The sequence below is a fragment of the Elephas maximus genome, chromosome 19 (genome assembly GCF_024166365.1).
Source record: "Elephas maximus indicus isolate mEleMax1 chromosome 19, mEleMax1 primary haplotype, whole genome shotgun sequence".
NCBI classification, from domain to species: domain Eukaryota; kingdom Metazoa; phylum Chordata; class Mammalia; order Proboscidea; family Elephantidae; genus Elephas; species Elephas maximus.
In genome coordinates, this window is record NC_064837.1 from 59,364,021 (window position 1) to 59,379,486 (window position 15,466).

Consider the following 15,466-nt stretch of genomic DNA (forward strand, 5'->3'; position numbering starts at 1 on the left):
AAGGGCTGTACCTGCATTTTTACAAAATCAAAGCTTTGTCAGATGGCCACCCATTTCATGACCCTGAGACACGAGTGGAATGGCTTACCTCAAAATAAATGAATAAAGAGCCAATCAGTGTGAAGGGCGGTACTAATAAGGTGCACAAAAGTAGCCCTAGAAATCCATAATCGTTTAGGTCAGTAGCAACTATTGTGAAGACTGTGATCTAAAATAAAAACACAGCAAAGTTTCACTAAAGTGTATCAGTCTGAATTTTAATGACATTTCCAAAGGGTAGAAGGTTCTTACTTTCAATTTCCACCTCATTCCCCAAACCAGTACTGCTATCTTTTTTTTTTTTTTTCTCTCTCTATGTACATATATACAGATAAACTCTATTGGATTACGAATGTTTAAAAGATAGGACAGTGCTTCTCATACCTAAGGCGCATACAAGTCTGCTGGGGATCTTGTTAAAAATCAGTCTGATAAACGAGTTTTTTTAAATTACATATTACTCTGCATTTTTCTTTCTTTTTTCATTTCACAATAGGCCATGGACATCCTTTTAGGTTTAGGTATACCAGCTATTTATTTTCATAACTGCATAGTATTTCTTCGAATGAATAGACAATAATTCAACAATTTTGTTGTCAGAAAATTGTTTTCATTACACCACTAATTGGATTCACTCTATCAATAACATTAATTATTCTTATGTTGGATTGGCTTTGTCCTTTGCATCTATTTTTTGTTTGTTTGTTTGTTTTACAGGGATTATTTTAATCCTTTATTTTATATCTGTAATTAAATTTTCAGCCATTTTCAGAATTCACTATTAGTTTTATATTTATATTGGTCTTCTTCGTATCTCATTTTTGTCATTCAAGACATTTTATTATTGTGTCACTGAACTTTCATTTTATTGAATTAATGCTTTAAAAAAAAACTTTGTAGAGAACAAAGCTCCTCTGGAAGTATTATTTGTTCTGCATCTGTTTTTTTTGATGCTGTGTTAATATCTTTTATTAGTTATTGTTGCTGCTGCCACTGTTCATTAAAAAAAAAAATTTTTTTTTTTTTTTGTTTGTTAGCTGTTGTTAATTGTTTTGGATTTCTCACGTCATGGTGAGTGTTTGCAGAGTTGCCAAGATATATCTTTTTATTTTGGACATATTTAACCTGTGCAGCTCTGTATAGATCTTCTATTTACCCTGATAAAGTATCTATGATTTCCTTTGAAGACAGGTTTCTTCATAGCTGACATCTGCTTGTCTTCTCCTTTGACAGACAGTTTGAGGTTAGGTATTGATTTCTGTTAATATCTTTGAAGCCTGGAGACATGGATGGACATAGTGTGCTCAGCCTGGGCTGGGTGTCGTAGCTTTATTGCTTTCTTTTGTGGCTCACGTGGGATGTCGTGGATCAATTTTCACTTTACCCAGGGACTGATGCATCTTCTTGCCAAGAGGCGCACAGTGTTGGACCTTGGACCACACCCAAATTCAGTTCAGAGCCCTCAGCATCCATCCTCTCTAGGTAAGGAATTCTTTTCTCAGGGGTTCTTATTTACTTTTTCCTAGACTATCAATTCAATCTCTTAAATACCTCCTTACAGAGACAGTTATCAATATTTTGGAGTCCTGGTGGCGCAGTGATTAAGAGCTCAGGCTGCTAACCAAAAGGTTGGCAGTTCGAATCCACCAGGTGCTCCTTGGAAACTCTATGGGGCAGTTCTACTCTGTCCTATAGGGTCACTATGAGTCAGCATACAGGTTTGGTTTTTTGTTTGTGCTATCAGTATTTCGTCAACTCACTTTCCTTCATCAGAATTGCCTGAAGAGGGTAGAAGTAAAGTTTGATTTTTCTCCAAATCAGGCCAGAATTTTGCTTTTTTCCATGGCCATCACTTTCCTCTTTGATCCTTATTATCTGCCCCCAGTCTGCTGTCCTTACACAGGTGTCTTCTGTCTACATAGCTAATCAAATCCAACTTGTGTAATGTGTTAAGTCTCTACTTGCTGGCTCGTTTTCTTTCGCCTGCTCCTTCAGTTCTGAAAGAGGTGATTTAAATTTGCTTAAGAAAAGATAGCTGTGTTATGTATTTTGCTATTGTGTATTATTATTATTATTTTGTAAACAGAATATGAGTCTTGCATCTTCACGGATTGTAGATTTTCTCAATGTATTCTTTTTTTTGTTTGTTTAATATGTTTGGCCTTGAATTTTACTTTATCTGTTATTCATAAATCTAATGTTATCTTTTTTAAAAAAATGTCTCTTACGTTATTACCCGTGACTTAGGTATGTTTCTTATAAACAACATAGAACGGAATTTTATTCTTTAACTTAATCTAGAAGTCATTGTATTTTCTTATTTTATAATTCCCGTTTACTTGTTGCATTTTGTTTTAGTTTCTTCCAAATGTTGGCAAAGATGTGAAGCATCCTCCATGTCACCCACTGGAATTCTCACCCTGCTGGGGGAGCAACCACTTTGGGACACTGTTGGCAAGATCTACTAAAGCTAAATATAGGAATAATTTATTATCCAATAATTTTACTCCTAGGTTTACACCCTAAAATGCACTCATTTGTGCACTAAAGGACATACAAGGAAGTCCATGACAACATTGTTCATAACAATTCAAAACAGGAAGCCCCAAAATGTCTGTCAACAATAGAATGGGTAAACAAATCACAGTATGTTCATCAATAGAAGGGTACAGCAACGGAAAGGAATGACCTATTATGTAGATCAGATACAACAGCATGAGTGACTCTAAAAGACACAATGTTGAGCATGAACCGATCCAAGATAATGGGCTCTATGGATTCTACTTATATTCGATTCAGGAATTGGCTAGACTCACCTATGATATTACAACTCAGGAAAGTGGTTTCTTGTGGGCAGGGGCAAGGTTGGGAATGGGGCATAAGGGGGCTTCTGAGGTTCTGGTGATGTTCTATTCTTGATGTGTGTGGTGGTATCATCCAAATGTTCATTTTTCAAATTTTTATAGAGCTGTGCACTTCAAATACATGCACTATGCTCTACGTAGGTTATACTTTTCATTAAAAATGTATTCCTAACATATCGCTTTGGTTATTATGTACAGAATAGGCTATGGGAGGCAAGAGTAAAAGCAGGGAAACCAGTTAACAGATCTGCTGCAATACTCTAGGTGACAGATGACAAAAAAAAGTAAACAATAAAGGTGGTGGCAGAGAAGTTGGGAAGCAGCAAACAGACTCAGGAGATATTTGGAGTCCAAAGGATTTGCAAAGGGATTGAATGTGGGAAGGGATGAAAAGAGAGGAATTAAAGATGATCCTAGAATTTTGGCATGAACAAGTAGCTGGGTAGGTTGTGTTGCAGTTATGTAAAATAGTTAAAGAAGAGGAGAAATAGGATTACAGAGTGTTATGTCTCAGCTATGTCATCATTGAGCTACCTTTTAAATATTCATATGTAATTTTAAGTTAATTTTTGGAGGCAGAAATCTCTAGTTCAGTCAAAGCTGAAGACGTGTTAGAGGGTTTATACATGGTTTACACCCACACATATAATTTACATCTACAATAGCCACAGAATAGACTTAAACATACCAATGATCATGAAGATGGCACAGGACTAGGAAACACTTCATTCTGTTTCATACATAAGGTCACACCATGACTCAGAGCAGACTTGATGGAACTAACAACAACATAATTATCTTAAATCAAATTTTCTAGAAAGTAGTATTAATTTATCATTATGCTTAGTACAAAGACTAAAATATATATTCTTAGATTTGTGTAAAAATGGTTTTAAAATAAAAGAATATGCATACTTACAATTATGAAGCAAAATGACCAAATGCCCCTGTTTTTTCTCCCATTGCGAAAAATGAATGAAATCACATATGTCAAAAAAATAAGAGAGGAAACATATCCAATACTACACAGGATCTGAAAAAAGGAATATGAAGTTTGGATCATATAAACGCTACCTAGAAAATATTTCATACTGAAACCTCAATTCTCCAAAATTACTACATTGCACAGATAATTCGAAATTCTTTGGTCTAAGATTAAACAATGTTACCGCATTAATGAAAAATAGCCTAATAAATTCATCCTGTAATTTTGGCCACTTACCTGAATTAACAGGTTTTGAATTATAAATATAATCTCATCTGGGCTGAAAACGTAGTCCAATATTTGCATCAGAAGGAGGATCAAGAAATACAAAGGAATATCCACCAGCGCCTGCCCAAACCAGTAAGCAGAAGGGTAGAGGCCTGAAATCCGTAGCTGGGAGTGAATTTTTTTCTGATAAAGAAATAGGAGACATATTAAAAGACCCTGGAAAATTGAGGCTTGAAAAATTGCAAACATATAGTTGCAAAAATATTCATTTTGCAATACCCCTTTAATAAATTTTGTGTGGATTCAGCAAATAGCACTACCATTTACTACACTCCTGCTTCAGAGGCATGCAGATCTCTTGCCAATCAAGGCATTAATACTGCAGCAAACCACATGACGACTTCGTCTTCTAAAAGGAAAATGCACAACATCACTAGCTCATGTCCCATCATGGAATGATGGGGCATTGACTCAATAACAAGATCCCTATCCTTTGCTTCCCAAAGCTGCTCTTTCCTTTGACACCATGAAAACTTGCAAACCGCACAAAGGCTCAACAGAAGTTGTTTCACAATTTCCTGCATGATTCTTAAGGTTTATACTGAACATAAATGGTGCATCTGTAATCAACATTCTATTATGTTGAATATAAGAATGGTTATCTAACCACTGAGGCACAGAATGATTAAGCAACACTCGGAAGGTCATAGAGCTTGAAAGTGGAAGAGTCAGGATTTGAACCCAGGCAGGTTGATTCCAAAAGAAGCCCTAAAAAGAGTGAGAAGAGCAGTGGAAAGAAAACAGTGAATACGTGGTCTCATAAAAGTCAAGGAAGAAGAGTATTTTGTGTTGGCCATGGGAGTAGTTGCTAAAGAGAAGCATAGTTGAAAAGAAGAATGAATGAAAATAAATTCAATCCAAGACATTTTTTGAATTTTCGCAAGGCTCATCAGCACAAAGCCATCATCAGGTGGTGATGCTAAGGATGCTGGGACACCAGGAAGGGCTTCTTGAATTTTACATAAAATCATCCCATGAAGCTTTAAAGGGACCGTCTTTTTCCACAAGACATCAAAGTGCTGTGGTGAGTAGGTCAGGGCTGTTTAACCAAATACCTTTTGCATCCTCTGGAAAGTGAGAACTATCTTTGAGAGAAGGTATGTAATTGTGTCAGTGCAAGTATCTGTAAAGAAAGCTCTAAGTGATTTACCAGGTAAGAGTTGCAACTCCCTGTTAATCAGTGGTATTGGCTAACTGTCCTTTCTGGGGTCTCATATTTATTTAAGAAAAAATAGCATTTTCTTCATATTTGGTAACTCACGGTTAAGATGCTAGATTATTCATTGTATCAAGCACATAATGAGATGTACCGCCTGAATGTGTGTTTATTATCATGGGGTGGGGGTCCTCTAAGTATTAAAAACACACAAGGGCTTTGTTACTCTGCTTACTCTGTAGTCGCTGATGCTGCTCATTGCAATGTAAGGTGTGAAACAGGTTGCCACAGGTATCCAGAAGAAGGCATTACTTAGGAATCCAAACTCATAATTCACGTGCACCTGAAATCATGAAGAACATTGTAAGCTGATGACAATTAGTCAAATGGTTCATCTCTACATTCTTAACTTACCCACTCAGATAAATGAGTTGGTCTGACCACCCAAAGCACTTCTTGAGGTCTTATTTGTAACTCCTTACCCACATTCTCAATCCCGTGTTGAGGCAACTTGGATTCTGGACATGTATCCTGATTCACTTACGAAGAAGCAGGTAGAGACAAGTTACATGATCGGCTAAGGGCCCACGGTTAATAACTAGTGAGGTCAGCATGAAACTTCTGATCATCCGACTTCATGGTTATAACATTTAGGCTGTTGTTTTAATAGCAAGCGGAGGTTGTGAACTGTCAATGGTGGAACTATTTTGTTATTCTCAGAAACTGGTGCCCAATCAGTTCAGTTCAACATTTATGAAGATCCCCCCACTCTTGCCCTGGTTTTGCATCTAATGAAGGAGTAGTGAATTCCAATGCCTTCAGGGACCTGAGAGATACAAATTAATGAGTCCAGTGGATGGATGTGAGAAAATAAGAGTGATGGGGCTTGGAGAAAAATGGACAGCATACACCGTACATAAAGACATGGAATTAAAAAAATTTCAAAAACCTATGTAGGCTGGAGAGAGTCTTGGATTTTCTCAGAAGCCTTAATTTGATCTAAGATCAGTTGTGTCACTGCAGTAAGTCATCTGAGAACACAAATCATGAGTTTTGGGGTCTCCTTACTTCTCTCTCCTCTTGGAAAAAACAAACAAACCCGCTGCCATTGAGTTGATTCCATCTCATAGCAACCCTACAGGACAGAGTAAAACTGCCCCATAGATTTTCCAAGGAGCAGCTGTTGGATTCCAGCTGCTGACATTTTGGTTAGCAGCCAAGCTCTTATCTACTCATACCACCTCCTAAAACTTAGCATCATTCTGGGCCCCTCCTGCTTGGATAAGAATGTATATGTGGAGGTAAGGCTCTGGTAGGGGAAGAAAAAGCATCAAAGACCATCTCACCAAACTCATGCTGTTGTTTCTGGGTGCCTTCCAATTGGTTCTGACTCAAAGCCACCCTATGTACAAAGGAACAAAACACTGCCCTCTCCTGTGCCATTTGCAGAATCATTGTTATGTTTGAGCCCACTTTTACAGCCACTGTGTCAATCCACCTCATTGAAGGTCTTCCTCTTTTTCTCTACCCTCTACTTTACCAAGTATGATGTCCTTTTCCAGGGATTGGTCCCTCTTGACAACATGTCCAAATATGTGAGATGAAGCCTCTCTTATCCTCATTTCTAAGAAGCATTCTAGCTGTACTTCTTCCAAGATAAATTTTTTCCTTCTTCTGGCAGTCTATGGTATATTCAACATTCATCACCAGTATCATAATCCAAAGGCATCAATTCTTCTTTGCTCTTCCTTTTTTGTTGTCCAGCTTTTGCATGCATATGAGGCAATTGAAAATACCATGGCTTGGTTTAGGCACACCTTAGTTCTCAGGGTGACATCTTTGCTCTTTAACACTTTAAAGAGGTCACTTGCAGCAAATTTGCCCAATGCAATACATCGTTAGATTTCTTGACTGCTGCTTCCATGGATGTTGATTGTGATTCAAGTAAAATGAAATGTTTGACAACTTCAATATTTTCTCTGTTTATCATAATGTTACTTATTGGTCCAGTTGTGAGGATTTTTGTTTTTTTTTTTGTGTTGAGATGTAATCCATACTGAAGACTGTAGTCTTATGATCTTCATAAATATTTCAAGCCCTCTTTGCTTTTTTAGCAAGCAAGGTTGTGTCATCTGCACATCACAGGTTGTTAATGAGTCTTCCACCAATCCTGGTGCTGCATTCTTCTTCATATAATCCAGCTTCTTGGATTATTTGCTCAGTATACAGATAGAATAGGTATGGTGAAAGGATATAACCCTGATGCACACCTTTCCTGATTTTAATTTACACAGTTTCCACTTATTCTGTTTGAAGAACTGTCTCTTGGTCTAGTACTGGTTTGGCATGAGCACAATTAAGTTTTCTGGAATACACATTCTTTGCAATGTTATCTGTAATTTGTTATGATTCACACAGTTGAATGCCTTTGCATAATCAATAAGGTAAACATCTTCCTGGTATTCTCTGCTTTCAGCCAAGATTCATCTCACTTAAGCAATGATATCCCTTGTTCCACATCCTCTTCTGAACGCGGCTCAGATTTCTCGCAGTTCCCTGTCTACGTACAGCTGCAACAGTTTTTGAATTATAATCAGTAAAATTTTGCTTGCATGTGATATTAATGATATTGTTTAATAATGTTTTGCATTCCGTTGCATCACCTTTCTTCGGAATAAGCACATATATGAATCTCTTCCATTTGGTTAATCAGGTAGCTGTCTCCCAAATTTCATGGCATAGACAAGTGGGCACCTCCAGTGCTGCATCTATCTGTTTGTTCAAAGATCTCAATTGGTGTTCCATCAATTCCTGTGGCTTTGTTTTTCCCCAATGCCTTCACTGCAGCTTGGATTTTTTTCTTCAGTACTATCGGTTCTTGATCATACACTACCTCCTGAAATAATTGAACATTGACTAGTTCTTTTTGGTACCCTGACTGTGTATTCTTTTTCTTCTTTTTTTGAGGCTTCCTGTGTTGTTCAACATTTTGCTCATAGAATCGTTTAATATTGCAACTGGAGGCTTGAATTTTTTCTTTAGTTTTTTCAGCTTGAGAAATGCCCAGCGTGTTCCTCCCTTTTGGTTTTCTAACTCCAGGTCTTTGCACATTTCATGATAATACTATGCTTTGTCTTCTTGAGCTGCCCTTTGAAATCTTCTGTTCAGTTCTTTTACTACATCATTTCTTTCATTCGCTTTACTCTACCTTCAAGAGCAAGTTTCAGATTCTCTTCTGACATCCAGTTTGGCCTTTTCTTTCTTGATTGCCCTGTTAAAGATCTTTTGTTTTCTTTATGTATAATGTACTTGATGTCATCACACAATTCATCTGGTCTTCTGTCACTAGTGTTCATTACATAAAATCTATCCTTAAGATGGTTTCCGAATTCAGGTGAGATATATTCAAGTTCGTACTTCGGCTCTCGTGGACTTCTTTTAATTTCTTCAGCTTCAGTTTGAACTTGCATAAGAGCAATTAATGTTCTGTTCCCCTGTCAGCCCATGGCCTTGTTTTGACTGATGATATTGAGCTTCTTCATCATCGATTTGACTCCTGCATTCTATCCAATGAGGTCCACATGTGTAGTTGAAGTTTATGTTGTTGAAAAAACGAATTTGCAATACAGTCGTTGGTCTTGCAATATTCTATCATGTGATCTCTGGTGCTGTTTCTATCACCACAGCCATATTTTCCAACTACTGATGCTTCCTTGTTTCCAGCTTTTGCATTCCAATCACCAGTAATTATTAATGTGTCTTGATTGCACGTTTGATCAATTTCAGACTGCAGAAGCTGGTAAAAAATTTCAGTTTCTTCATCTTTGGCCTTAGTGTGAGTGCCTTCCAACCTGAGGGGCTCATCTTCTGATATATCAGACAATGTTCCACTGCTATTCATAAGGTTTTCACTGGCCAATTTTTTTTTTTTTTTTTTTTTAGAAGCAGATCACCAGGTCCTTCTTCCTAATCTGTCTTGGTCTGGAAGCTCCACTGAAACCTGTCCACTATGGGTGACCCTGCTGATATTTAAAATATCGGTGGCATAGCTTCCAGCACCACAGTAACACACAAGCCCCGCAGTCTGACAATCTGACTGGCCTCACCAATTTCATACTTTGTTTTAGTTACCTTTGTTGATTTTTCTGCTTTGGAAGATCTCTAAGGAAGGAAAATTCACAGTTTTCCAAACTTAGAATTTGCAATTCATCTCAACAGTCCCTTACTCATATCTTGGTTTATAAACAACATATAAAGTCCATGTTAGATTATACCCACCCACGGTCAGAGTTTGTGGGGCTATGCCTGGAGGGACCCACAGAGAGACACTAGATAATAACAGAGTCAATGAAATGTTAAATTTGCGTGCATGCGTGTATATGTAATGTGTGTGGTATATGTAGCATCAAATGTATTTTAAAATAAGTTCCTAAAAATTAATATGATATGATTCAGCATTTCAAGGATTTTCTTGCAAATTTCTGATGGCTCAGCAGACGTGAGATAATAGTACACTTACTTCAAAATACGTGCTTCTGTCAGTCTGAATACGTTTGGAAGAGTTAAAAATTCCAAGTAACCCATTACTAAGGATATCCATGAGGACAGGAAAACAATTCAATCGTTTGGTATTGCATGTTATTGTAAATCTGTGATCCTAAAATAGAATAAAAATGAATTCTAAGTCCTCGGAAAGCAAATACAAAATTTAATGAGTGAATATTCATTCATTCCTATGATTAAAAATCTTTCAGATTAGTGATAATACAATAAGGTGAAAGCAAAGAATGTGATTCCTCTATTATTTGACTAATTCTCAGTATACTTCCAGCAATCCAGTATTTTAGCTTCTACTTACCACAACATCAGCCATGTAGGTATGTATGCCTAAACTCTCACAAAACAAAATACCTCAAATGATTTTCAGCAGCAACACTGTAAGAACTCCACAATGCAACCTCATTTTAACATAGGAGTGTATTTTGTTTCAAAATGTGATATATTTGTTTTATAAGAATGTGTAGATGCTTGGGAAGAAGGAGGGAGGCAGCTGTTGTAATGACAGCACAGGGTCTCACAAACCCTGAGCTAGCAAGAGCAACATTGCAAGTTAAATCTCTTTAAAAATGACATATAATATGTACTTATACATTTTTTAAAACTTTGATCATTTCTTCCATAAAGAAAAAGAGTTAAAATAAATTCCTTGTCTATATTGTCCAAAATGGGTAAGTTTTGAGAAAGCATTTTTGTAATCATAAATAAATCAACAGTATTGTATCTGATCTGCTTACTTAAAGCAATGTTCATTGAAGTTGAGTGCCATTTTTTAAAACTATTTTTCTGAGCCTACTAGAAACTAACTTGATTAGAACATATCAAGGAGTGTTTTGATTGCAGGTAATTTCTTACTTTACTGTGGAAATTATCCCTGAAAACTAACTCTGACAAGCTACAAATGGTCATTTGTGATTTATACATTTAACACTATCTTCCTATCTTTTCCCATTTGCTTACTCTAGGGATGGTCAATTCAAACTCCTAGAAGGGCTAGGCAGGTAACATAAATGAGTGAAGCAGTGTGGAGTAAAGGTCAGGTCTAAATTGGATGGCTGTTTCTCAGACTTGGTCTATGGAGTTATAGTTCAAGAGAATCCAGAAATTAAAATTGTGTGTGAAATATACCAATTTTTAAGTGTTGCCAAATAAGGCAGCCCATCCCACATTGAATGAGTATATTAATCACCTGCAGATCTTAATAAATGCAGATTCTAACTCAGTAGGTCTGAAGTGGGACCTGAAGTTCTGCATTTCTAACAAGTTCCCAGATGATCCAATGATGATGGTCCATGAGCCTACTTTGAGTTGCAAGAAACTAAGTCTTTTTTTTTCAATCATCAGTTAGGTAAACATATTTACTGGAAGATTTGACTTACTCCTGTAAAGTTTAGCAGCTAGGCCTTGAGCTTTTGCCTTTCAAAAATCACACACACGTACAAATCTACTCAAAAAAAATTAAGTGTCCAGTATTAATTCTTGGCAACTGGAATGGTATTCACAATAGGCATTATCAGATATATGTTTGGAAGTTACACTAAGATGTCATTTGAATTGAAATCCAGTTGCTTGGATTTAAATTAATTGTTAAAATGGAATCCAGGTGATAATAAGATTTTAATTATTAACTGTACCATTGTATATAATTCAAATAAAATTAAACAGCATTTCATTTTCTGTGATTATAATGGAGACCTTGGGCAAATAATTGAGACCCAGCTTCTCCTATAAAAAAAAGGAAAAATAACCCATTTGTTTGAATCAAATTGGCCTTTTATGTCTGTTGATAGATAGTATTCAAATTTTCCTTTTGAACTCTATCTTTGATGATGTGCAAAAATCAGAGTCCAACATACCCTTTCATCACCAGACACAATGATAGCACCATTATATGATGGGTCATCTGTGCCATTTCTAGTTCCAAAAGCATCCACTTCCAAAGCTATGTTCTGCCGCCTCAGCGAATGAATAAAGTTATTAATGCTTGACCCTACCATGAAGGTAAAGAAAATGCAAAAATAAAATAAAATGGTAAGTAATATTAAAAAAGAAAAAACCTAACCGATGTCACCGAAAGCATTCCACAGTCACTTACTGAGAATTTTCTTAGCATAGCAGATCTGGAGCTGCGGTGTTAAAATCGCTTCTGATATCATGGATAGGACAAAGTCACTTTACCTAGAACCTAGGCATTTACTTACAATTTATGTTAGCATAAAAATATTAATTCCAGTTAACATTGTATTCATTGTAGATATTCATTTTCTATCTCCTAATAAACTTGGTAGATTTTTCCAGAGCCCAGGAATGCATAGACTTACAAAATGGATACCAAAAGCTTCAAAGAGCAGTCAGTGAGTCACCGTCCTAAAGCCCCCCTGGTTGCTTTTTGCAATGAATTTTACAGCTTAGATAAAGTTGAAAAAAATGTGTTTCTAAAAGAACTCTTCCATCTTGTATTTTTTTGTTTTTTAATTAATTTCCTGTTTTGGTCTCATTAAGTGCCTTCTAAAACACACGGAAGTTATTTTGTCTTCATGGTTTTTGTTTTCTAGAAAATCTCTCAACCAGAACAACATTTTAGCACTTTGCATTTTTGCGTCATGTTCACCTGTTTTATTGATGACCAATAAATCAGTCAGATGGTCTTGTGGTGGTTGTCCTGGTGAGAGGAAGTACATATCAGGAGATAGCCCCCAAGAATAACTTTTTTGATATAGTTCATAGAATAGATGTTCCAAAAGCTGAGGGAAAAAGCTAATTCCAAAAAGCAACAACCTGCATGGAGGAAAATGTAAAAGAAAAAATTCATCTATACCAATTTTTGTAGGTTTTTTCGTCATAAGCAGATAACAAATATTGTGTTCGAAATAAATTATAAACACTAACCAAACATATGAATCATGCCTTTTCCCCCTTGTTCTTTCTAAAATGAGATGGTTCCTACATATCTGTAGTTGGTCTTTCTCTCCAAATAATCTTCTTTGGACATTTCATTGAGGCTTTGCTGATGACAACTCTTAAATCTTTCTTGCCAATGCCTCCTTCATTGCTCTGCTTTGGTCCTGTGCTTCTTAATTTTGCTGGACCACTGGAACCTGGCATATCACCACCACCCAAACTTACTATATACTCTGAATCTGTTCCTCCTAATTCCTCTAAATTACAACATTTGGGTTCCAAAGCTCAGTTATCTTTAATTCATTTCTTTCTAAGTCCATTTTATAAAAGGTTGAACCTTTCTATCATATTACCATTATTGCTTGCCTCCCAATCTTCTATTTTCCACTTTCCAAATTTGGGCCTTTATTATTTCTTTCCCAACCTCTTTCAATATCATCTTAAATGAATGTTTTCACTGCCTCCAATGTCTACTATTTCCAAACCATTTTAAACTGTTACCCAGTTAAGCTTCTTTGTATTGTGTGCTAATTATATGAATATCCTTTTCATAATTAAAAAAACAAACAACTTACTCATTGTTCATGAAGTTCAAACTCTTTAGCTCTATGTAATATATTCTCAAATTACTTTTACTTTTTCATATACTCTGTGTTGCAATTAACTTAGATTAGTAACAGGATTTCATAGTCCTCACGTATCCCCAAGCTCAGGACTTCTCTCTCTGCCTGAATTTCCATCCTTCGTACTCTGCTATGAGTCAGAACTGACTTGATGGCAACGAGTTTTTTTTTTGTTTTTTTTTTCTCTGCTTAGCTAAGTATGTTCCATTCTGCTACACCAAATTCAATTCTCCCTCATGTAAAATTCTTTCTCTGATGCTCATAAAAAAAAAAGAAAAAATTTTGATGCTCATACTTGGACATAATTCCTCTTTCATTGAATGGTATAGTTTATAGGGTTGTCTATTTTGTATTATAGTTATTTAGTGTGCTTCTAATCACCCACACTCAATGGTGTAATCTCATGTCTGATTTATTTTGGTATATTTTAAAAACATTTAACACAGAGTACTGTACAGAGGGTCTCACAGATATTTTTGAATGAATGAATGTCTGCAGTGGAGAGATAGGCTTACGCAAGGGGGCAGTGCTCAGTGAAGAGGTTAAGGTGTATAGGAGTGTATGAACCACTCAATGGACCCCAGATTGTGGTGTGAAATCTTTGCAAAGCCTAATACAGAGCTATTTGAAGGGAAAGGGGTAAAGCTTTAGGATGAAATCTAAGTGATAGCTTCCATGTACTTTGAAGAACTACCTCAACCTTCTGATAAGCACAGGCTCTTGTGAAATTTTTATGAGTCTTAATTTTTATATCTTTTAACTATACCCACCTGAGCAATTTTAAGTGATAACTTCCATGCGCTTTGAAGAACGACTTCAACCTTCTGATAAGAACAGACTCTTGTGAAAGTTAAAAAAGAGTCCTAATTTTTAATCTATTTTAAATATACCCACCTGAGCAATTAAAAATTGGTTTCTGTGTTTAAAATACCACACACAGTTGCTGAAATTACACAAGTTTTCTCTTTTAACGTTTTGCGCTGTTGAATTATTTTTAGTGCACTGACCAGACAAATCAAAAACACTCTGATACTCACATGGTCAACAGGCTTTTTCTTTCATTCTTTAACTTTAGGAAGCGAACTTTTGCTATTGCACAGACCTGCTGCCTCCAGAGAGACATGCCATTGATTTCTTTCCTTGATTCACTGAGAGAAGACAAAGCTTGTTCCAGGCCAACAAGGCTTCCCATGTCTTTTGCCCCATCACTTTGTACCTGTCTCCAAATTCCAATGTCTATAAAACACAAAACCAGTAAATTGTAAAGTGTGACTTTAGGTGTACATTTTTAGCTTTTCCTATGCTCATCTTTTTGCTAAAGGGTGTTGGAGTTATTAGAGCAACTGCTGAAGAAATGGGAAAGAAGCAAAAAATAATGGTACAGTAGAAGAAAATCTTGTGTTTTCTAAAAAACAAAGTTCTGTATCTTCAGTTTTAAAGGACTTAATTAATTCTAGGAAAATCAATGAAAAGAAACTCATATATAGACAACCTAGAAAAATCTTTTGATTACAAAAGATAAACCATTGTAATATTTCTAACCAAGGGGAGTTAGTATGTATAACAACTTCCCCACGCCTCTCCAAGAACATGGAAGTGGTAGAAACAATACAGCCTTGGTGAAAACAAGATAAAAGTTACTAGAAAACAAGTTAAAAGTTTTTTGAATAGGAGCCTAGAAAAACTGATTAACTCTAGACTTCACTGGAAAGCTACGTGTACATTAAAAGTTAGATGTAAGCACTGAAAAAAGATGTCGAGTATATAACTTTAGAAGTGCATAAAATAAAGAAGATAAAAAATGCTCAAAAAAAAAAAAAAACCCCAGGAAATGACAAAAATGAAAATAAAAGATCACAATTAAGAGTAAACACAGTAAATGATAGTGAACCAGAAACCAGGAAATATCATACAAGTAATCAGAGAAAAAAGACAGAATATATTACAGGGAATGACAATAAGATTGACAACAGATCTTTTAATAATAATAGAATCCTGAGGCTATTGGTATAATGCCTTCAAAATGCTACAAGAAATATAACTGCCAACCTAG

General features: G+C 36.0%; 1 protein-coding gene across 5 annotated transcripts in view; it reads right to left on the reverse strand.

Moving 5' to 3' along the window:
- The window catches only part of ABCA9 (ATP binding cassette subfamily A member 9), a 78,947-nt gene that overhangs the window by 21,462 nt on the left and 42,019 nt on the right, over positions 1–15,466 (reverse strand). For all 5 annotated transcript variants that reach the window (XM_049859328.1, XM_049859327.1, XM_049859329.1 and 2 more), the window contains 8 exons: positions 14,451–14,649; positions 12,501–12,667; positions 11,746–11,879; positions 9,852–9,989; positions 5,568–5,675; positions 4,126–4,299; positions 3,823–3,936; positions 89–208 (listed from right to left, as the gene is read on the reverse strand). In XM_049859328.1, coding sequence (XP_049715285.1) covers positions 89–208; positions 3,823–3,936; positions 4,126–4,299; positions 5,568–5,675; positions 9,852–9,989; positions 11,746–11,879; positions 12,501–12,667; positions 14,451–14,649 — 1,154 coding nt within the window. The remainder of the gene's footprint in view (positions 1–88; positions 209–3,822; positions 3,937–4,125; positions 4,300–5,567; positions 5,676–9,851; positions 9,990–11,745; positions 11,880–12,500; positions 12,668–14,450; positions 14,650–15,466) is intronic.